The 15,853-nt window shown below is 41.6% G+C and overlaps 1 protein-coding gene and 1 non-coding gene across 2 annotated transcripts; one reads left to right on the top strand and one right to left on the bottom strand.

Annotated features, from left to right (window-relative positions):
* Positions 1 to 213: 213 nt before the first annotated feature.
* TRNAA-AGC (transfer RNA alanine (anticodon AGC)) lies at positions 214 to 286 on the bottom strand. The gene has a single exon. It is a non-coding gene; the product is annotated as a tRNA-Ala (tRNA).
* A 137-nt stretch (positions 287 to 423) lies between these two features.
* Positions 424 to 13,723, top strand: UBE2V2 (ubiquitin conjugating enzyme E2 V2). Its single transcript, XM_075826262.1, has 4 exons — positions 424 to 565; positions 6,325 to 6,470; positions 7,000 to 7,125; positions 11,261 to 13,723. Exons 1-4 carry the CDS (start codon positions 550 to 552, stop codon positions 11,405 to 11,407), a joined length of 435 nt encoding a protein of 144 aa, XP_075682377.1. The 5' UTR covers positions 424 to 549; the 3' UTR covers positions 11,408 to 13,723.
* Positions 13,724 to 15,853: the final 2,130 nt, after the last annotated feature.

Below are 15,853 nucleotides of genomic sequence, written 5' to 3'. Positions count from 1 at the left end.
ATAAAAAAAAGTTTCAAGCTTTATTAACACTAAGAATGTCAAAACAACTGATGAGGTTTTAGAATTACTATTCCGTACATGGAAAATCTCATAAAATTTACTTGGACTAAATATTAATTGAGAATTAAAATAGAGTTGGACTAAATATAATTAGTAGAGAATTAAAAGAGATTTTAACTAAATATGAATATTGAGCAAAGTAAAAGAAAACTCTGGAGAATGCGGGCATCGATCCCGCTACCTCTCGCATGCTAAGCGAGCGCTCTACCATTTGAGCTAATCCCCCTGCACTGCACGCAAGACTATCCCATACTTCCTTTACTTTAGTGCCTCCATTATAATAAAAAACCAAACCCTGAACATAATGTAACTTATTCACCGATCACACTTATAATGATCAGCCTGCATCCCGCCAGTCACCACTCTGCAGGCTCCGTGTAGCGGAGTCATCGCCACATTTTTCTGCAGACGGAAATGACGCCTCCCGGTAGAGGGCGTTGAACGTGCTGACATCAGCTGCGTGGGCTCCGGTGCTCGGCGGCGGAGAAGATGGCGGTGAGCACAGGTTGGTGGTGTAGTAGAGGCTGGGGAATGGTCTCAAATGCAGGAAAACTTTTAATGCTGGTCGGGACTCTCCATCGTGGTCTGGGCTGTGTAGCTGTCCCGGTGACCTCTGCTCAGTGCCTCGGCTGCGGTCGTCTCCCCGCCAGAGGTTTCATCATTCATTTCAATGCTCCGTCATGTCCGCTGTCACCTCTCCCTTCCACCTGTGAGCCCTCCACTGTCCTATATCCGATATATATCGTCCTGATCTCTATAGCTGTGTGTATAGTACTGTACTTAGACTGCCCATAGACATCCACATTTTAGGCCAGTCCAACGGACGAGTTCTTCTCATCCCAATGTCTTCATGTCCGTACAATGAGGTCTATGTCAGCCATGCTTCAGAAATATTCAGTTATTGCTAGTTGTACTTGCTGATATAGTCGGCCGACATTTCCTCATGTGCCCCAATACAAATATTCTGTGTGTTTGTATGAAGCTTCATGGAGAAGCGTTTTATTGTGTAGATCAGCGTATGTCATGTATTCATAGATATTCCATGTATTAGGCTACGTTCACACGAGCGTGACAGATTTACGTGCGTAAAAACGCATGTTAATCTGTCCATGTGCGTTGCGTTTTGCCTCCGTGTGCTTTGTGTGTGGTGTCGGTTTTTCACGCATATGCCACATTTTTTTTTATCCAATGTAATTGATGCGTGAAACACGGACAGCACATGGATGTGCGTCCGTGTTCTGCCAGAGAACATGCGGTGAGTTTCACGCATTGGATAATCGCTGCATGAAAACTCCCGCATGTGTGAATAGCCCCATTGCTGTGGGTTGTTTCAATGCACAGCACATGGACGAGAATCACACTCGTCTGAATGAGCCCTAAAACACCATTCACATTGGTGAGGCCTCCTGTTTCAGACCCCTTATTGTTTTATTTGAAGTGGGACTTGTTAATCTTGGGATATGAGGACACGCATAACGGCGGCTGAAAACCACGTGCGGTGGCTACGGATTGTAAATTGATCGTGTTTGCTGCACAGTTTTGCGGGTAAAACTGCGGTATTACATGCTAAATTGTGCACCCATTAACTATCAATCTGCAGCTGCCGCTAGGTGTGTCCTTGCCCTTAAGGGTATGTTCACATGTGGCAGATAGGCTGTGGGTTTTCCACCCGGAGTTGCGAATGGAAAATTTGCAGCGTATTACAACTGCAGCAAAATGGATGAGATTTTACCAAATTTGCTGCCGAAATAGACCTGTGGTGCAGATTTTTAAGTCAATTTATGTTGCGACTTATCGTGGATTTCATTCTTTTCAATGAGCGGTGAAATCTGCAATAAAATCTGCATCTCTAACATGCAGATTCTGCTGCGGAATTGTCAGATTTGCGGTGAAATCTACAGTTAAATTTTCTGTCATGTGGATGTATCCTAAAGAGGCAATATGAACTGTTGGCTCGTTCTTCCGCAGTTACTTCCTCCTATCTCCTCCATATATATATATATTTATTTCAATAGGGAGAGAACAATCTGCTGACCGTCTCCTCCAGCAGCAATTTATCTCCCGCAGGAACAGGAGAGGGCATGCAGAAATCCAACGTGCCGATCCTTTTGTCTCCCGACCACTCCATGTACATGAGATTGTTGGGTAATCCTTCTGAAATCCGAGGGTTCAGTCGACTTTTATCATGTCTTTCTAGCTTTAGATACAAGTGAGACGTTGACATTGGTGAAATCTGTGGCCTCGGACCAGCGCTGATTTCAAGAACGAATGTCCTCTATAGAGCTGTTAACCCATTTTCACACTTCTCATAAGTTATTGTGTAATCTGACAGAAAATTCTAAGCACAGAGACATTAAACCACTGACGTGTGCTGAGACTTCTGTCAGATTTTCAGAAATTGAGGCCAATAAGGGAAAATTGTAGCAAACGGACAGATTTTTGATGCCAGAGGCATGGCCGCATAGGTTGTCTATCAGTGTAATAATAATTTGGAATACTATATATTCTATGTACTATACATTCTATACTATATGGCTGAGTTCACATGGGGCAGATACGCTGCGTAAAAGCACACAGCGTATCCGCCCTGTGCGCCACAGAGAATTCCGGGTGGAAAACCCGCACCAAACTGTGGTGCAGTTTTTCCCCCCCGGAATGTCCGCTGCGGAAAACTGCAGCACATAGCCGGCCTGCTAGCATGACGTTTCATCCCAGGAGACCGCTGCAGCCTGTTATTGGCTGCAGCGTGGTCACATGGGATAAAGCGTCATTCCAGGAGGCCGGCCCTCTGACATCATCCAGGCTGGCCTCTTGGGATGATCTTTCATGTCATGTGACCGCCGCTACAGTCTGTGATTGGCTGCAGCGGTCACATAGGATGAAACGTCATCCCAGGAGGCTAGCCTAGAGGAAGAACCAAAGACTCCTGGGTAAGTATGAGGCTGGGTTCACACGAGCATGTTACGTCTGTAATCCCTTCATAAATACAATGGACTCCTGAATATGAGTCCACATGTATTCTTTATTCGCTTCTATTAGAAAAATGGCACTATATTTTTTTTGTGCTAATAGTACAGCGGATCGGTCATTCTACTATGCTGGCAGCAATGTATGGTGACATATATCTACTTTTAATAAAGTTTAATTAAAAAACAAACAAACAATGGCCCCTCCGCACAAATATATAATAAACCAATTATTCAGGAAAAAAATCTTTAATTGTTTAAAAAATATGGTATCGACACAATCGTAACAACCCCATAGTATAAAGTTAATATACTACTTATACCGCACATAAATCCTTTTTTTTTTTTTCACTCTTCCTCACAGAAAAACGTTTGTCAATCGTTAAATGATATGTACCATGAAAAAACTGTTACTCGTCTTACAGAAAAATGGCTACATCGATGGAAAAATTAAAAACTTATTGTGCAGATTTACTAAAAAAAACCAACATGCATACAAACTTGGTATCGCCGTAATCAAACTGACCGGTAGAATAAAGTTAACACATTATTGATACCAATCGTTAAACATTGAAAAAAATGGCAAATAAAATTGGTGGAATTTCATGGTTCTATTTTTCCATACGTTCCCCAAAATAATTATTAAACCAAAATGGTACCAATAAAAACTACAACTTGTCCCGCAAAAAACAGGCCAACTTGCAGCTTTGTTGACAATAAAATAATAATAAAGTTATGTTTCTTGGTATACGAGGAAGAAAATTCTTTCAAAAAAATCGCTTGGTCCTCAAGGCCCAAATTAGGCTGTTCCTCAGGGGTTAAAGGTAACCTGTCAGCAGCATTTCACCTATTAAACCAGCAATACCTGGTGGTAGTGGGTGAAATATAATTTCTATATAACCTATAATTGTCTTCATAGTCGGCTCGGTAGCTTTAGTATTCAGTCTCTTAGTGTTCCTACACCGTATGCAAATGAGCAGAAAAGAGTCAAATCTTCATTTGAAAAGAGTCAAATCTTCATTCCTCAAGTCTTTCCGAGTTTTTCCCGCCTCCTTACTTTTGATGGACAGCTCCTCGCCTTTACCCAGCACACTAAATCCCGCACTTGTGCATTGATGTCCTCTTCTGGTGTGTGCGCACAAAGGAACACCGGATTATTACGATAAAATGCGCAAAATGTTTGCAGACCGTTATTTACAGTCGGAGGAGGAGTTTAGGAGAGGGGATAACGGCAATGAACTTTTGATAGCAGCGGCCAGCGAGGGATAAGTAAAGTTCAACAAGTGAAATGCCGGTGACAGGTTCCCTTTAAACACTAACTTCTACAGCAAGAGGCCATTAGATTTTGCCTTTGTCATCCTCCTTTAGAGCTGGGTTAAGTTCTGATGATTATATATCTGCGCACATAACACACATAGCTGAAATACATCCCATTCCACAGCAGCCAGCCGTTACTTGCAGAGGCCTGATGGAAATCCTTACCTTTTCTTTACATAATATCTACAGTTATATTTGGTGCCTATCACAAATAGACAACGTATGCCTCCGTTTTATATACTTTGGCGCTAGACACCGCACTTCACCTGCCCAGCTTCCTCTCTAGTGCCCTCCGAGTCATTACGTTACAGACAGTAAAGAATAATGGACTATAGAACTGGGATGCTCTTTGGCAAAAAACGAATGGAAAGGTAAAGGGTGTTTTTTAAATCGTTGCGTGATGAATAGAAATACAATATTAGGTACATTGCTATAATTGAAGCCAAACAATGGGGCAGATTTATCAATCAGAACAATCTTTATGTATACAGTAAAAAGTATGGCATTTGAAACCTCCAGAATATTCTCCATTCGTGGTCTGTATGCTGTCATAACCGCTATGCTGGATCAGTTTTCGAGTAGATTCCTGCAAAGTCTTGCCTCACACGGCCATGTCCGGTCTATGAGATATTGACAGTCTGTCGGCCTATTTCCCGGAACGAACGCCATTCAGGGAGCCGGAACTCCTAGCAACGTAGTTGTCTATGATGACAGGAGTCCCTGTTTCCCTGTGGGATACTTTCCTCTACTGTAATCACGTATTCTGTACGGGACGGTAGTCCCACCGGGAAGCAGTGACTCAGTATCATGGCTGACTACGATGCTAGGAGTCCAGCTCCCTGAACTGTGTTCGGTCTGGGAAATATGTCCAACATACAGTCTGTATCTTACAGACCGAACATGGTCATGCGAAGAAAACCAAAGTCTGATGGATCTCTGACTAATTATGGGGATGTTTGGGATGCTGTATTTTTTTGATGGAAAGAGCGAATTATACTCAGTTATTATTGGCAACAAAAATACCAGAATCCCAGATGAAAACCATAAAATGCACGTGTGAACGAAGCCTTATTTGCTTGTTCTTTGTGTTCGTCTCTCCCAGGTGCTAATGGAATATTTTTGTATATTTACTAATCGTTCTGATGTCTGTGCTGGATTTTTTGTATCTATGAGGTGGTGGTCTGACCATATATATTGGCCCTCAGGTGTGAGAGTGACTGTTGCCCATAGCAACTAATCAGGTTCCAGTTTTTATCAAGTCATATGATTTGTTGTTTTTTATGAGGACACTTCTTATGCATAAGGGCCATTGTCCGGTAAAAACTGTTCCAGCTGCTTCTTGTTTTTAAGCAGCGTGATAATGTGACGTCCATAGTAATCTCCAATGAATGCTTTGCTGTGGTGATTCCTTCGTTGTAATCGCTATGGACATGTTGTAGTTTTGCTTTCAAAACAATAAGCAACAAATCTTAACCGGTGACTGGTATTGGCCCGTAAGTGCATTATCTTGGTATTTTCATCTTTTGGGTTAATTAAACCGTAGTTTTGCTCCTCGTGAACCCACAGCGATCTCCAGATCAGGGGTCTTCCAACCCCATCCCACCTGGTGAGGCAGCTACTGACTGTCACATCCAGGCTGAAGACGAATGGAGAGAGAGCTGGAATTTTAGAAACAGCCGAGATGACCAAGCTCTATTGTTTCTGTAACTCTCATTCACTTCTATGGGATTTATGGAAACCGCATAATACAGCGAGTTTGACTGTTTCTGTAATCCCACCCACCTCTCCATTCGTTCTCGACTGGGTTGGGGGATCCCCGTTATGGAGATAGTTGCGAGTCCTAGAGGTGGGACCAACATCAATCAAACATTTCTGGCAAATTCTGTGGATATGCCATACATGTCTGTGATGAGAATACCCCTTTAACTGCACATAGAGGATGTTTTGTATGATGCCTAACTTCTTCCTTTTTTTTTATTAGTTACAGTTCCTCGTAATTTCCAATTACTGGAAGAACTTGAAGAAGGGCAAAAGGGAGTTGGAGATGGTACAGTTAGCTGGGGCCTTGAAAATGATGAAGATATGACCCTTGCTAGATGGACCGGAATGATAATTGGGCCTCCTCGGGTGAGTTGCTATACACATCACACAAACCACTATAGATCTACTGGATTAAGGTTCTGAAGATCTGCTGTAAAAACCCAATAAGTGTTGGCCTCCAATAAAAAGAGCACCCTGAGCCTCGAGGCTTGGAGGGTGGAAGATGGGCAACCTTCCCTCCTGTCCACGCTCCTGTAGACCCAGCATGCCTTGTATTAGTTCAACACTGCAGAGTAAATTGTCCACTACAAAGTAGCCTAGCTCACCATATGCCTTTCGCCCGTCTACGATCAACGTGTTGCTGAGCCGGGTTCTAATTTATTCCTTATTTGTGTGTTTGTTGTTGACAGGCCTTCACTATGCCCACAGAGCTCCTGGCATTCATGGCTAGTCACTACCTACAGTTTCTTTTTTCCATACACCAGTTTGCTACTTCTGGAGGTTGTAATGACACTATTATATATTCAAATGCTTTTTTTCACACTGTGCTGACCAGTTTGACTGTGTGGTATAGCAATATCATTATCTGTATTCGTATTATGTTCACTTTTTTCAGACAAATTATGAAAATAGAATATACAGCTTGAAAATAGATTGTGGACCCAAATACCCCGAAGCCCCTCCGACAGTTAGATTTGAAACAAAAATAAACATGAGTGGTATAAATAGCTCCAATGGCATGGTAAGTTTTCACAATCTTGGTTGAATCTTTTGGGATGGAAATGTCTTTTAGACTCAATTATATGTTCAAAGTTAAAATCTACATTAAAGTGTGCCTACTGTAGCACGCAACGTAGAGGACCTTTTTTTATTAATGAAACCATTAGCCCATTAAAGAGGCTCTGTCACCAGATTTTGCAACCCCTATCTGCTATTGCAGCAGATAGGCGCTGCAATGTAGATTACAGTAACGTTTTTATTTTTAACAAACGAGCATTTTTGGCCAAGTTATGACCATTTTTGTAGTTATGCAAATGAGGCTTGCAAAAGTCCAAGTGGGTGTGTTTAAAAGTAAAAGTCCAAGTGGGCGTGTATTAGGTGCGTACATCGGGGCGTTTTTAATACTTTTACTAGCTGGGCGCTCTGAAGAGAAGTAACATCCTCTTCTCTTCAGAACGCCCAGCTTCTGACAGTGCAGATCTGTGACGTCACTCACAGGTCCTGCATCGTGTCGGCCACATCGGCACCAGAGGCTACAGTTGATTCTGCAGCAGCATCAGCGTTTGCAGGTAAGTCGATCTTACCTCCAAACGCTGATGCTGCTGCAGAATCAACTGTAGCCTCTGGTGCCGATGTGGCCGTCACGATGCAGGACCTGTGAGTGACGTCACAGATCTGCACTGTCAGAAGCTGGGCGTTCTGAAGAGAAGAGGATGTTACTTCTCTTCAGAGCGCCCAGCTAGTAAAAGTAGTAAAAACGCCCCGATGTACGCACATAATACACGCCCACTTGGACTTTTACTTTTAAACACACCCACTTGGACTTTTGCAAGCCTCATTTGCATAACTACAAAAATGGTCATAACTTGGCCAAAAATGCTCGTTTTTTAAAAATAAAAACGTTACTGTAATCTACATTGCAGCGCCTATCTGCTGCAATAGCAGATAGGGGTTGCAAAATCTGGTGACAGAGCCTCTTTAAGAAAGTAATACTTTACCAAATATATGTAAATAAAACAAATGTGTATATACAGACTTTCTTTATGTGAATGACCCATCTCTCCGCAGTAGTCCAGTCCCAAACTTTCTTATTTTGGTGCTGTCGGCATTCGCTGCGACTATCCACTCCAGTCTCAGAACGCAACATCTCGCATTTTGTGAAAAAGAGCTGTATTTACTGTGCAAATACAGGAGTTACCGATCGTTCTATACTGTACTAATATAGGACTTACTGATCATTAACTCCTGTATCCATGCTTACCGATCGGTAACTGCTATCTTAATACAGTATATATAGCTTTTACACAGGCTAGACTAAAGTGTGCCATGGGGAATTGTTGGTACTCGCAGGGGATGTCGGAAGCATCTAAATAAAGAAGTTCAGGACCTGACTCTTGTCGAGAATCGGGTCATTTGCATAACAAAAGTAGATCTATACTGAGGTTTATTTACATTTGTGTTAATTACATATATTTAGGACATTCCGATAATGCCGGAAGTGCCGATTCCGTTGAATGACGTACACCATCGGCGCCCGACTTAACCCATTGACTTTAATAGGTTCCATTGTGTTTCCATCGGGGTGTCCGTGGTTTTACTGGAAACAATAACGCAGAATGTTGCGCGATTATTTCCAGTATTTTTGTCTGGAGCTGTGACAGAGGCCCCTAACGGTGTCTCCAATGCAGATGTGAACTAGGCCTAAGGGGCTAATTGTTTAATTTTTTTTTCATTTAAAAAAAAAAAAAAAAAGACCCTTATGTGCCGTGATAAGTATACTTCAAATTTTGACAAAAGTTAAAAATATTTCTCTTTACTTAAAGGGGTTGTCCGACTATTAAATGTTATTGCAATATAATTCAGCATTAAAAAATTAATTTGTTTTGTAATTTACCTTCGGTTACAAAACTTCTCCAATTGCGAGAGATTCCCTTTACTTAATTATAATGGCACCCCCTGGTGTTCAATCCCTATATTAATGTGCACGTGCTCCTACTGAGCTGAATGAGGGAGGATGCACATGCTCTGTTCCACTCTCTACCTTCTCTACTAGTCAGAAAAGAAGTAGAGAAGAAGCTTCTATTCAGAAACACAGCTTGTCATCTTTAGTTATTTAGGGCTGGGCTCTCCCTCTAAAAAGACATGTAATGGGGGCATTTGTAAAGCTTCTCCTAGAGAGGAGGCAGGGGCTGTGAAACAGAACATCTGCCTATACAAGCTATGATAAAGGGGGAGGAGCTGCAGCAGAAAGGACACACCCCTGAGCTGCCAAGAAGAAAATCTAGCAGAGCAATGAATGGGAAGATCTCTAGATCCATGTAAGATACAGGGCTGATTCTAGTTTTGTTACATAGAGATTTGTATGCACTATTTATTGCCTGTTTTTTTGATTATTTATTTTTCATTCTGGGAGAACCCCATTAAACGACTTACAAAAAAAAGGGTCTCCCCCACCCCAGGAAAGGGCCATGAAAGTCCATTGACGTGTCTGATGTTGCAGTTCATTAACCAACTATACCCCTTGTTCCCTTTTTTTTGTACACCTGTCGGTGTACGTAATATGGAGCTTCTCTGGGTCTGTCCTGTTCATTACACAGACCACCCTTTGATATGAATTTGCACCCCTGTTGCAGTGCTCCACTGCAAATTGAACACTTACTGCCATGTGTCCCCACAGGTTCTAGGTCATCACTGTGGATCCCAGCAGGGGGACAATTTATTTTCAGCTTATTGTCAAGGGACCCTTCTAACAAGTAGAGATTGTACATAGCGGAGAACCCGTAACCTTTTTTTGATGTAACTCCCTAAAGAGGTTTTTCACTTTCTGAAAACAGATGATCGTCAGTATATGATCGGTACGTGTCTGACACCCGAACCCTGCACCGATCTGGCTCTCCGGCTGCCTCCAGGCGCCGGACGATGTTGCTGGAAGTAGATGGCTCCGGTCAAAGAATAGGAGCAGAGCTGCAAATCCGCCGAACGGCTGCTATGCAGTGGTCGGAGCCATCTGCTTCCGTCTCCAACTTAGCGCATCCCGTTCCAAACATCCGGTGCACGGAGGCAGCCAGAGTTGTGGATCGGTGCGGGGTCCAGATGTCACACGCACCGATCATATACTGATGACCTATCAAGTGGTTAGGTCATCAGTTTTCAGAAATTGGAAAACCCCTTTAATGACCAGACCTATTTTGGCCTAAATAAGCAAACGTTCTTTTTCATTGTCGCGTTCCAAGTGTCATAACGTTTTTAGGTTTCCATCTACATAGCTGTATGAGGGAATTGAAAAAAACAACTATTCTTTATTGCTTTTCATGTTTTTAATTTACGCTGTTCACTGTGCAGTGTAAATAACATGTTACCTTTATTCTATGGGTCAGTACGATTGTGGCGATACCACATCTGTAGAGGTTTTTTTTATGTTTTACTAAATATTAGTATTTTGCATCTGCACGTTCCAAGAGCCATAACGTTTGTGTTTTTCTGTGATTAGGCTGTGTTCACATCTGTGTCAGGGCTCAGTTACGACGTTCCGGAAATCAATGGTGATGGAAACGGAAACCTTTGGTTTCAGTTTGTGTCAGTCAGAGCCCTGACGCAGATTTAAACTAAGCCTTAACTGTATGTGGGCTTCCTTTTCGGGACGACGTGTAGTTTTCATTGGTATCATTTGGAAGTACATAGGACTTAATGATTAACTTTTATTATATTTTATTTTGGGGGGAGGGTGTGTTTTGTCCATGGGTCGTGTCTGGCATTGCAACTCGCCATCACTCAGTGTAAAAACCTCAAAATTATGTGCCAGAATGTACCCGTTGATATTTATGTAAAAGCCATTATCTAAGACTACCCCGTGATTAAAAAGGTATTCCAGCCTAATGCATTTTTCACCTGTCCACTGGATAAGTGATTAATGCTAGAACAGTGATGTCCTAGCAGTCGGACCCCCACCGATCTAGCATTTATCACCTATCCAGTGGATAGGTGACAAATGCTTTAGGCTGGAATACCTATTTAATCACGTGGCAGTCTTCGATCATGGCTGGAATACCCCTTAAAATAAATCTGATCCCATGTACTCAACAGAATATGAAGTCTATGGTAAATGTATGTCTTTTGTTCCATTTATAGTTTCCATTTCTTTTTTCCTTTTACTTTAGGTGGATTCACGATGCATACCTGTTTTAGCTAAATGGCAAATCTCCTATAGCATTAAAGTTGTTCTCCAAGAACTTAGACGCATGATGATGTCCAAAGAAAATATGAAGCTCCCACAGCCTCCAGAAGGACAAACCTACAACAATTAATTGGTGTGGGAATATTTCCATACTTCCTCCTAGCCCCCGCCACGAATTTCTAAAAGGCCTGCAATATGTATTGTTGCATGCCTTTTGCCTCTCCAGCTCTAAGAGGGAAAGCCCTTTCAGCCCTGACCACTATAAACTGGGCACAATTTGCACATGACTCCTCATTGTTGGCTTGGATGTCTCCTAGTTTTGACTCCCATTGGTCTTGGACATATTATGCAACGTGTTTTGCAGTAAAACCCCCATACACCTGCACAAAAGAAAAAACAGGAGTGTAGGGGCTTCAAATAAGTTGTTTTTTTCTGATGTAGTGTTGCTTGATCATTGGGATTTACACATTCATTTTATTTTTATGTCTTTAAAGGGTTATAGGGTTCCTTTCTCTGAGATTTGTAGTGTGACATTTAAAAGTGTCAGATACTCCTTAGCAACAGACTACATACTGCCAATGGGTCAGCATGTACTTCTATTACACAGTATGTAGACTGTTTCTAAGGACCATCTATCAGAATTTGAAATCTGTCTATTTATGAACACAATTCTGCAGGTAATATATAGATTTAATCTACATAAAGAGTACATTTGTAACCACATTTTATTACTTGTATTCATCCTGAGATGTATTTTAGTCCAGAGCTGCATTCACAGTTCTGCTGGTGTTTAATGGAAACAGTCAACATCCCTAACCGCTTACCTGAGTTACTATAATGGCGTTAGTTTTTTCTTGCATTGGGCAGCGCTTGATGTAAAGAATACACTTCCTAGAATGTAAATCACCAAGGTAAATTCTTTGCAGAAACTGAGCTTGAAGTACATGCCGGGAGATTTCAGCTCTGAAGCCTGCATAATTATGAATGTAGCTCTGGACTATAATACAAGCTGTAAAATAATTTTATATGTAAAATAGTGTTCACATTAAATGTCATGCAGGAAATCTCAGCATAAGGAAAGTTTTTCTAGGTGTAACCGTAAACATAGGCTTATAATAATCATGCCGAAATGATCTGAATGTACTTCTGAAATAAAATTCTCCTTGCTAGCGCCTGATATTCTCCCAGCTGTCACAGGAATGTTTCATTCAAAGGTGATTATATTCTGAGACGTGTATCTCAGAAGACTTTCAGCCATGAAGCAATGTGAATGTGTAAAGCGGGTCATAGCCAACTAGATTCCTCAACAACACTTACTGTCAGCAGATGAGACGTCTGTGCATCCCCATAGATTCTGTCTGAGAAAAGGGTGGGATCTCTCTATAGCTTAGAGACAAAATGCCCTATACTCCAAAAATACTCAGGCCCAATTATCGACCCTTGGATTGGGCGCATAAATTGTGCCGTTTATGACCAGCTTAAGTTCTTTAGCATGTTTTACAATCTGGCTAGCTCATCCATTTAAATAAAAGATCATTTTGAACAGGAATTCTTCAACTATTTTTGAAACATGAAAATGCAGAAAATTGCATCACTCTTTTTGCTTAACTAAATTCAGCTACTTCCCTCATAGATGTTATACGGGGCCAAGTATAGAATATTGTTTAAATGTTATTGATTTGGTCATGTTTGAGTGTGCAGTATTATACTGGGCTATGGTTGGCATTATTTGATGATGGGGGTCATTCGCTTCAAAGTGTAAAGTGTTACAACCCACATCGGGCATTTGCTGGTTCGTTTCTATGGGTAATTGCACTTCTGCACATTGTCAATAAATAAACCCTGTTGTGTTATATTCATTTACAGGGGCTTCGAGATGAGCACGGCATGAATTATTTCTCAATCTTACATGTAAGGGATATTTGTCACATGCAGGGCAGATAGCCAGGGCTGCACATGTTGATTTTCCTGTTCCTAGGGCAGTGTTAGAATGTGTTTTTTAATTTGCCTCAAACTGTCATGCATATGTCACAAGAGAAAAGCATGAGGATAGACTGTAGTCACACGGAGGTTAATATGGATCTCGCTGAGTCAAAGATCTGAGAATGAAAAAAAAATTCTCTATACACCCTGCTCGGCAAAGGGAATGCTATCTTAAGTACATTGCAGTGGGAACACATGCTAGCGTTTTTTTTGCGAGCGGCACAGAAGCAGATGAGGAGACTGTTGTGTCAAAGTGTGTTCAATTTGTTCATTGAATTTGACATGGGTAACTGTAAAGCAGCTCCTGTTTGTTACTGCTAACAGACAGCAAACACTTGTTTACAGCCTTTATTCCAATAAACTGCATTCTTCTACTGCAGATGTATATGAAAAGGAGATGGATAATGTGACCCGAGGCTGCAGCTAGTCTTACAATGTAAATAAAGTGTTGAAAGTGTTAGAAGAGTCTTGTGTTTTTGTTAAAATGAGGAAATCTTCTCATATGACCTATATATATATATATATAATGACCTCATAGAAGGGAGTCCTCCACTCATGACCCCCCTGTATGAGCCACAGCAAAGAGCTGTTAACAAGCAGCGGTTCTAGTTCTGGTGCCCCCAGTCCATCCGTGTATTACATGGACGGCCATGCATTTGAATAGCCACATGCAATGCTATATTTTTCCTCTAGGGGCTGATGAGCATGTGACGGCAACGTCCATCTTGGTAGACAGATGCTCATATTAAAGGGTTTGTCTGATTTGACAACTCCTTTTAAATATGTTGTCCGCTGTAGATCGTTCCTTGGACGATGTGTAAAAAAATAATGATATGGAATAGCGTAGCAGACTACACTATACCTTACAATAGAATCGCGTAAAATTATGTATACAGCAAGGTATATACTTTTTTTTTTTTTTAACAGCTGCTGGGTGACATGCCACTTTATGGCACACTTCACAGGCATCCGTATAATGTATATTTTGTGAGCTTATATTGACGTATACGTTAAAAGGATGCCACTGTTAAGCATACAGTACGTCACAGCCTCCACTTTACGTATATGTTGGGAGCTTTTCCTGATTGTATACGCTAAACATGCTAAAAAATGTGATGGGAATAGGGCATAAGGCCTCATTGACGTTGCATTCTTGAAGCCAAAACCATGAGTGAAACAAAAACAAAGTATAATAGAAAGATTTTCACCTCTTCCGTGTGTTGGATCCACTTCTAGTTTTGGCTTACAAATGCTGATACAAAATACTGACCAAAATATGCAAGTGTGGATAGGGCCTAACAAATAGAGAAGGTCCCTTGCTTTGTCTCGCTCGGTTAGCTGAACTTGATTTTAGCATGCCCCTTGGAGGATTGACCAACTTTCAATGCAATCAGTGGCTTCCACAATAGGCCCTGAAGATGGTGGCTTTTAGAGGTGGAGGTATTCAGGGTGTTTGATAATGACTTGTGCCTTCTCTCATCTAATGGGGGCAAAGACAAATTATTCAATGTTATTTAGTTGATGTGTAGGTTTTATCAACAATGTACACTGGGCAAGCACAGAATAACGGACTGCAGGAAGATGTTCAGGTCCCAAAACTTGCATAAGCAGGGTGAGCTTGAAGTCCTTCGGTAAGGGGCACAGGATAGATGAAGCCAGTCCAGTGAAGAGCAGGAAGATGGGTAAAAATTCTCTCACGTTTTCCCTGGTTTACAACTAGGCTGCAGTGGAAGGTAATGTTTAGTGGGAACAGATAATTGCTTTGAGTATGTCTGATGCCTGAGGTGAAAATGCAACTGTCTGGCCCCTTACATTTCTATGGGTGCTATATTACCGTTCTGTCGGAGGTTGTAGGGAGCCCTAATACGGTCCTATACATAAGCCCTTACATTTGCAACTTGGCCTTGAAAAATCATGATAGGAAAACAATTTAGTCAATCAAGTCATTTTCAAGGAACTTTTAACCCTTTCCAGTGTCAATACTTTGTTTTTGTTTTTTAAATATAATTTATATTTTTTTTTTCTTATTCAAAATTTTTATTGAGTTTCAGAACACAAAATTTACAAAACATAGTGGAGGGGAGGCCTCCACACCTTAAATAAAAACAAACAAGGTCAGTGGACCAAAGCAAAAACAAACAAAACACCAAAAGGAAAATCAATAATGTGCATCACATCTCAACATGAAAAAGAATGGTCGGTATAGAACAGTAGCATGAGTAATCCTAGAGGCATAACAACAGGAGGTACAGCGAGACCACTTAATTCAAACAGAGAAGAAGAGGCACATTACCCTAGACAGGGGAAGAGAAAGTATAGAAAAAGGCCCCAAGAGAGGGAGGGATAGGAGGGAGGGAGGGGAGGGAGGGGAGGGAGGGGAGAGGACAAGGGGATCCTGGACTCCAGTTCCGGCGTATTCTGAATGAAAATCAGCAGCGAGCAAAAGCCATAGTACATTTCACAGGGGCATAGGCCGACTCAGGTTACAGCCGTGAGGTAGGAAGGAGAAGAAAGAAACACTATCCAAGGAGACCATGTAGACGTGTATTTTACCACAGCTGCCGGGGAGTGAGCCACCAAGTGTTCCATTCGC

Source organism: Rhinoderma darwinii, chromosome 5, assembly GCF_050947455.1.
Source record: "Rhinoderma darwinii isolate aRhiDar2 chromosome 5, aRhiDar2.hap1, whole genome shotgun sequence".
NCBI classification, from domain to species: domain Eukaryota; kingdom Metazoa; phylum Chordata; class Amphibia; order Anura; family Rhinodermatidae; genus Rhinoderma; species Rhinoderma darwinii.
The sequence above is the reverse complement of the archived record's forward strand: the minus strand, read 5'-3'. Positions and strand labels throughout refer to the sequence as shown.

What these genes read in the sequence shown, in the direction of transcription:
- UBE2V2 (XM_075826262.1), top strand. An exon ending in TGATAATTGGGCCTCCTCGG is followed by an intron (nt 6,471 to 6,999) that starts GTGAGTTGCTAT and finishes CACTTTTTTCAG; the next exon opens with ACAAATTATGAAAATAGAAT. An exon ending in TAAATAGCTCCAATGGCATG is followed by an intron (nt 7,126 to 11,260) that starts GTAAGTTTTCAC and finishes CTTTTACTTTAG; the next exon opens with GTGGATTCACGATGCATACC.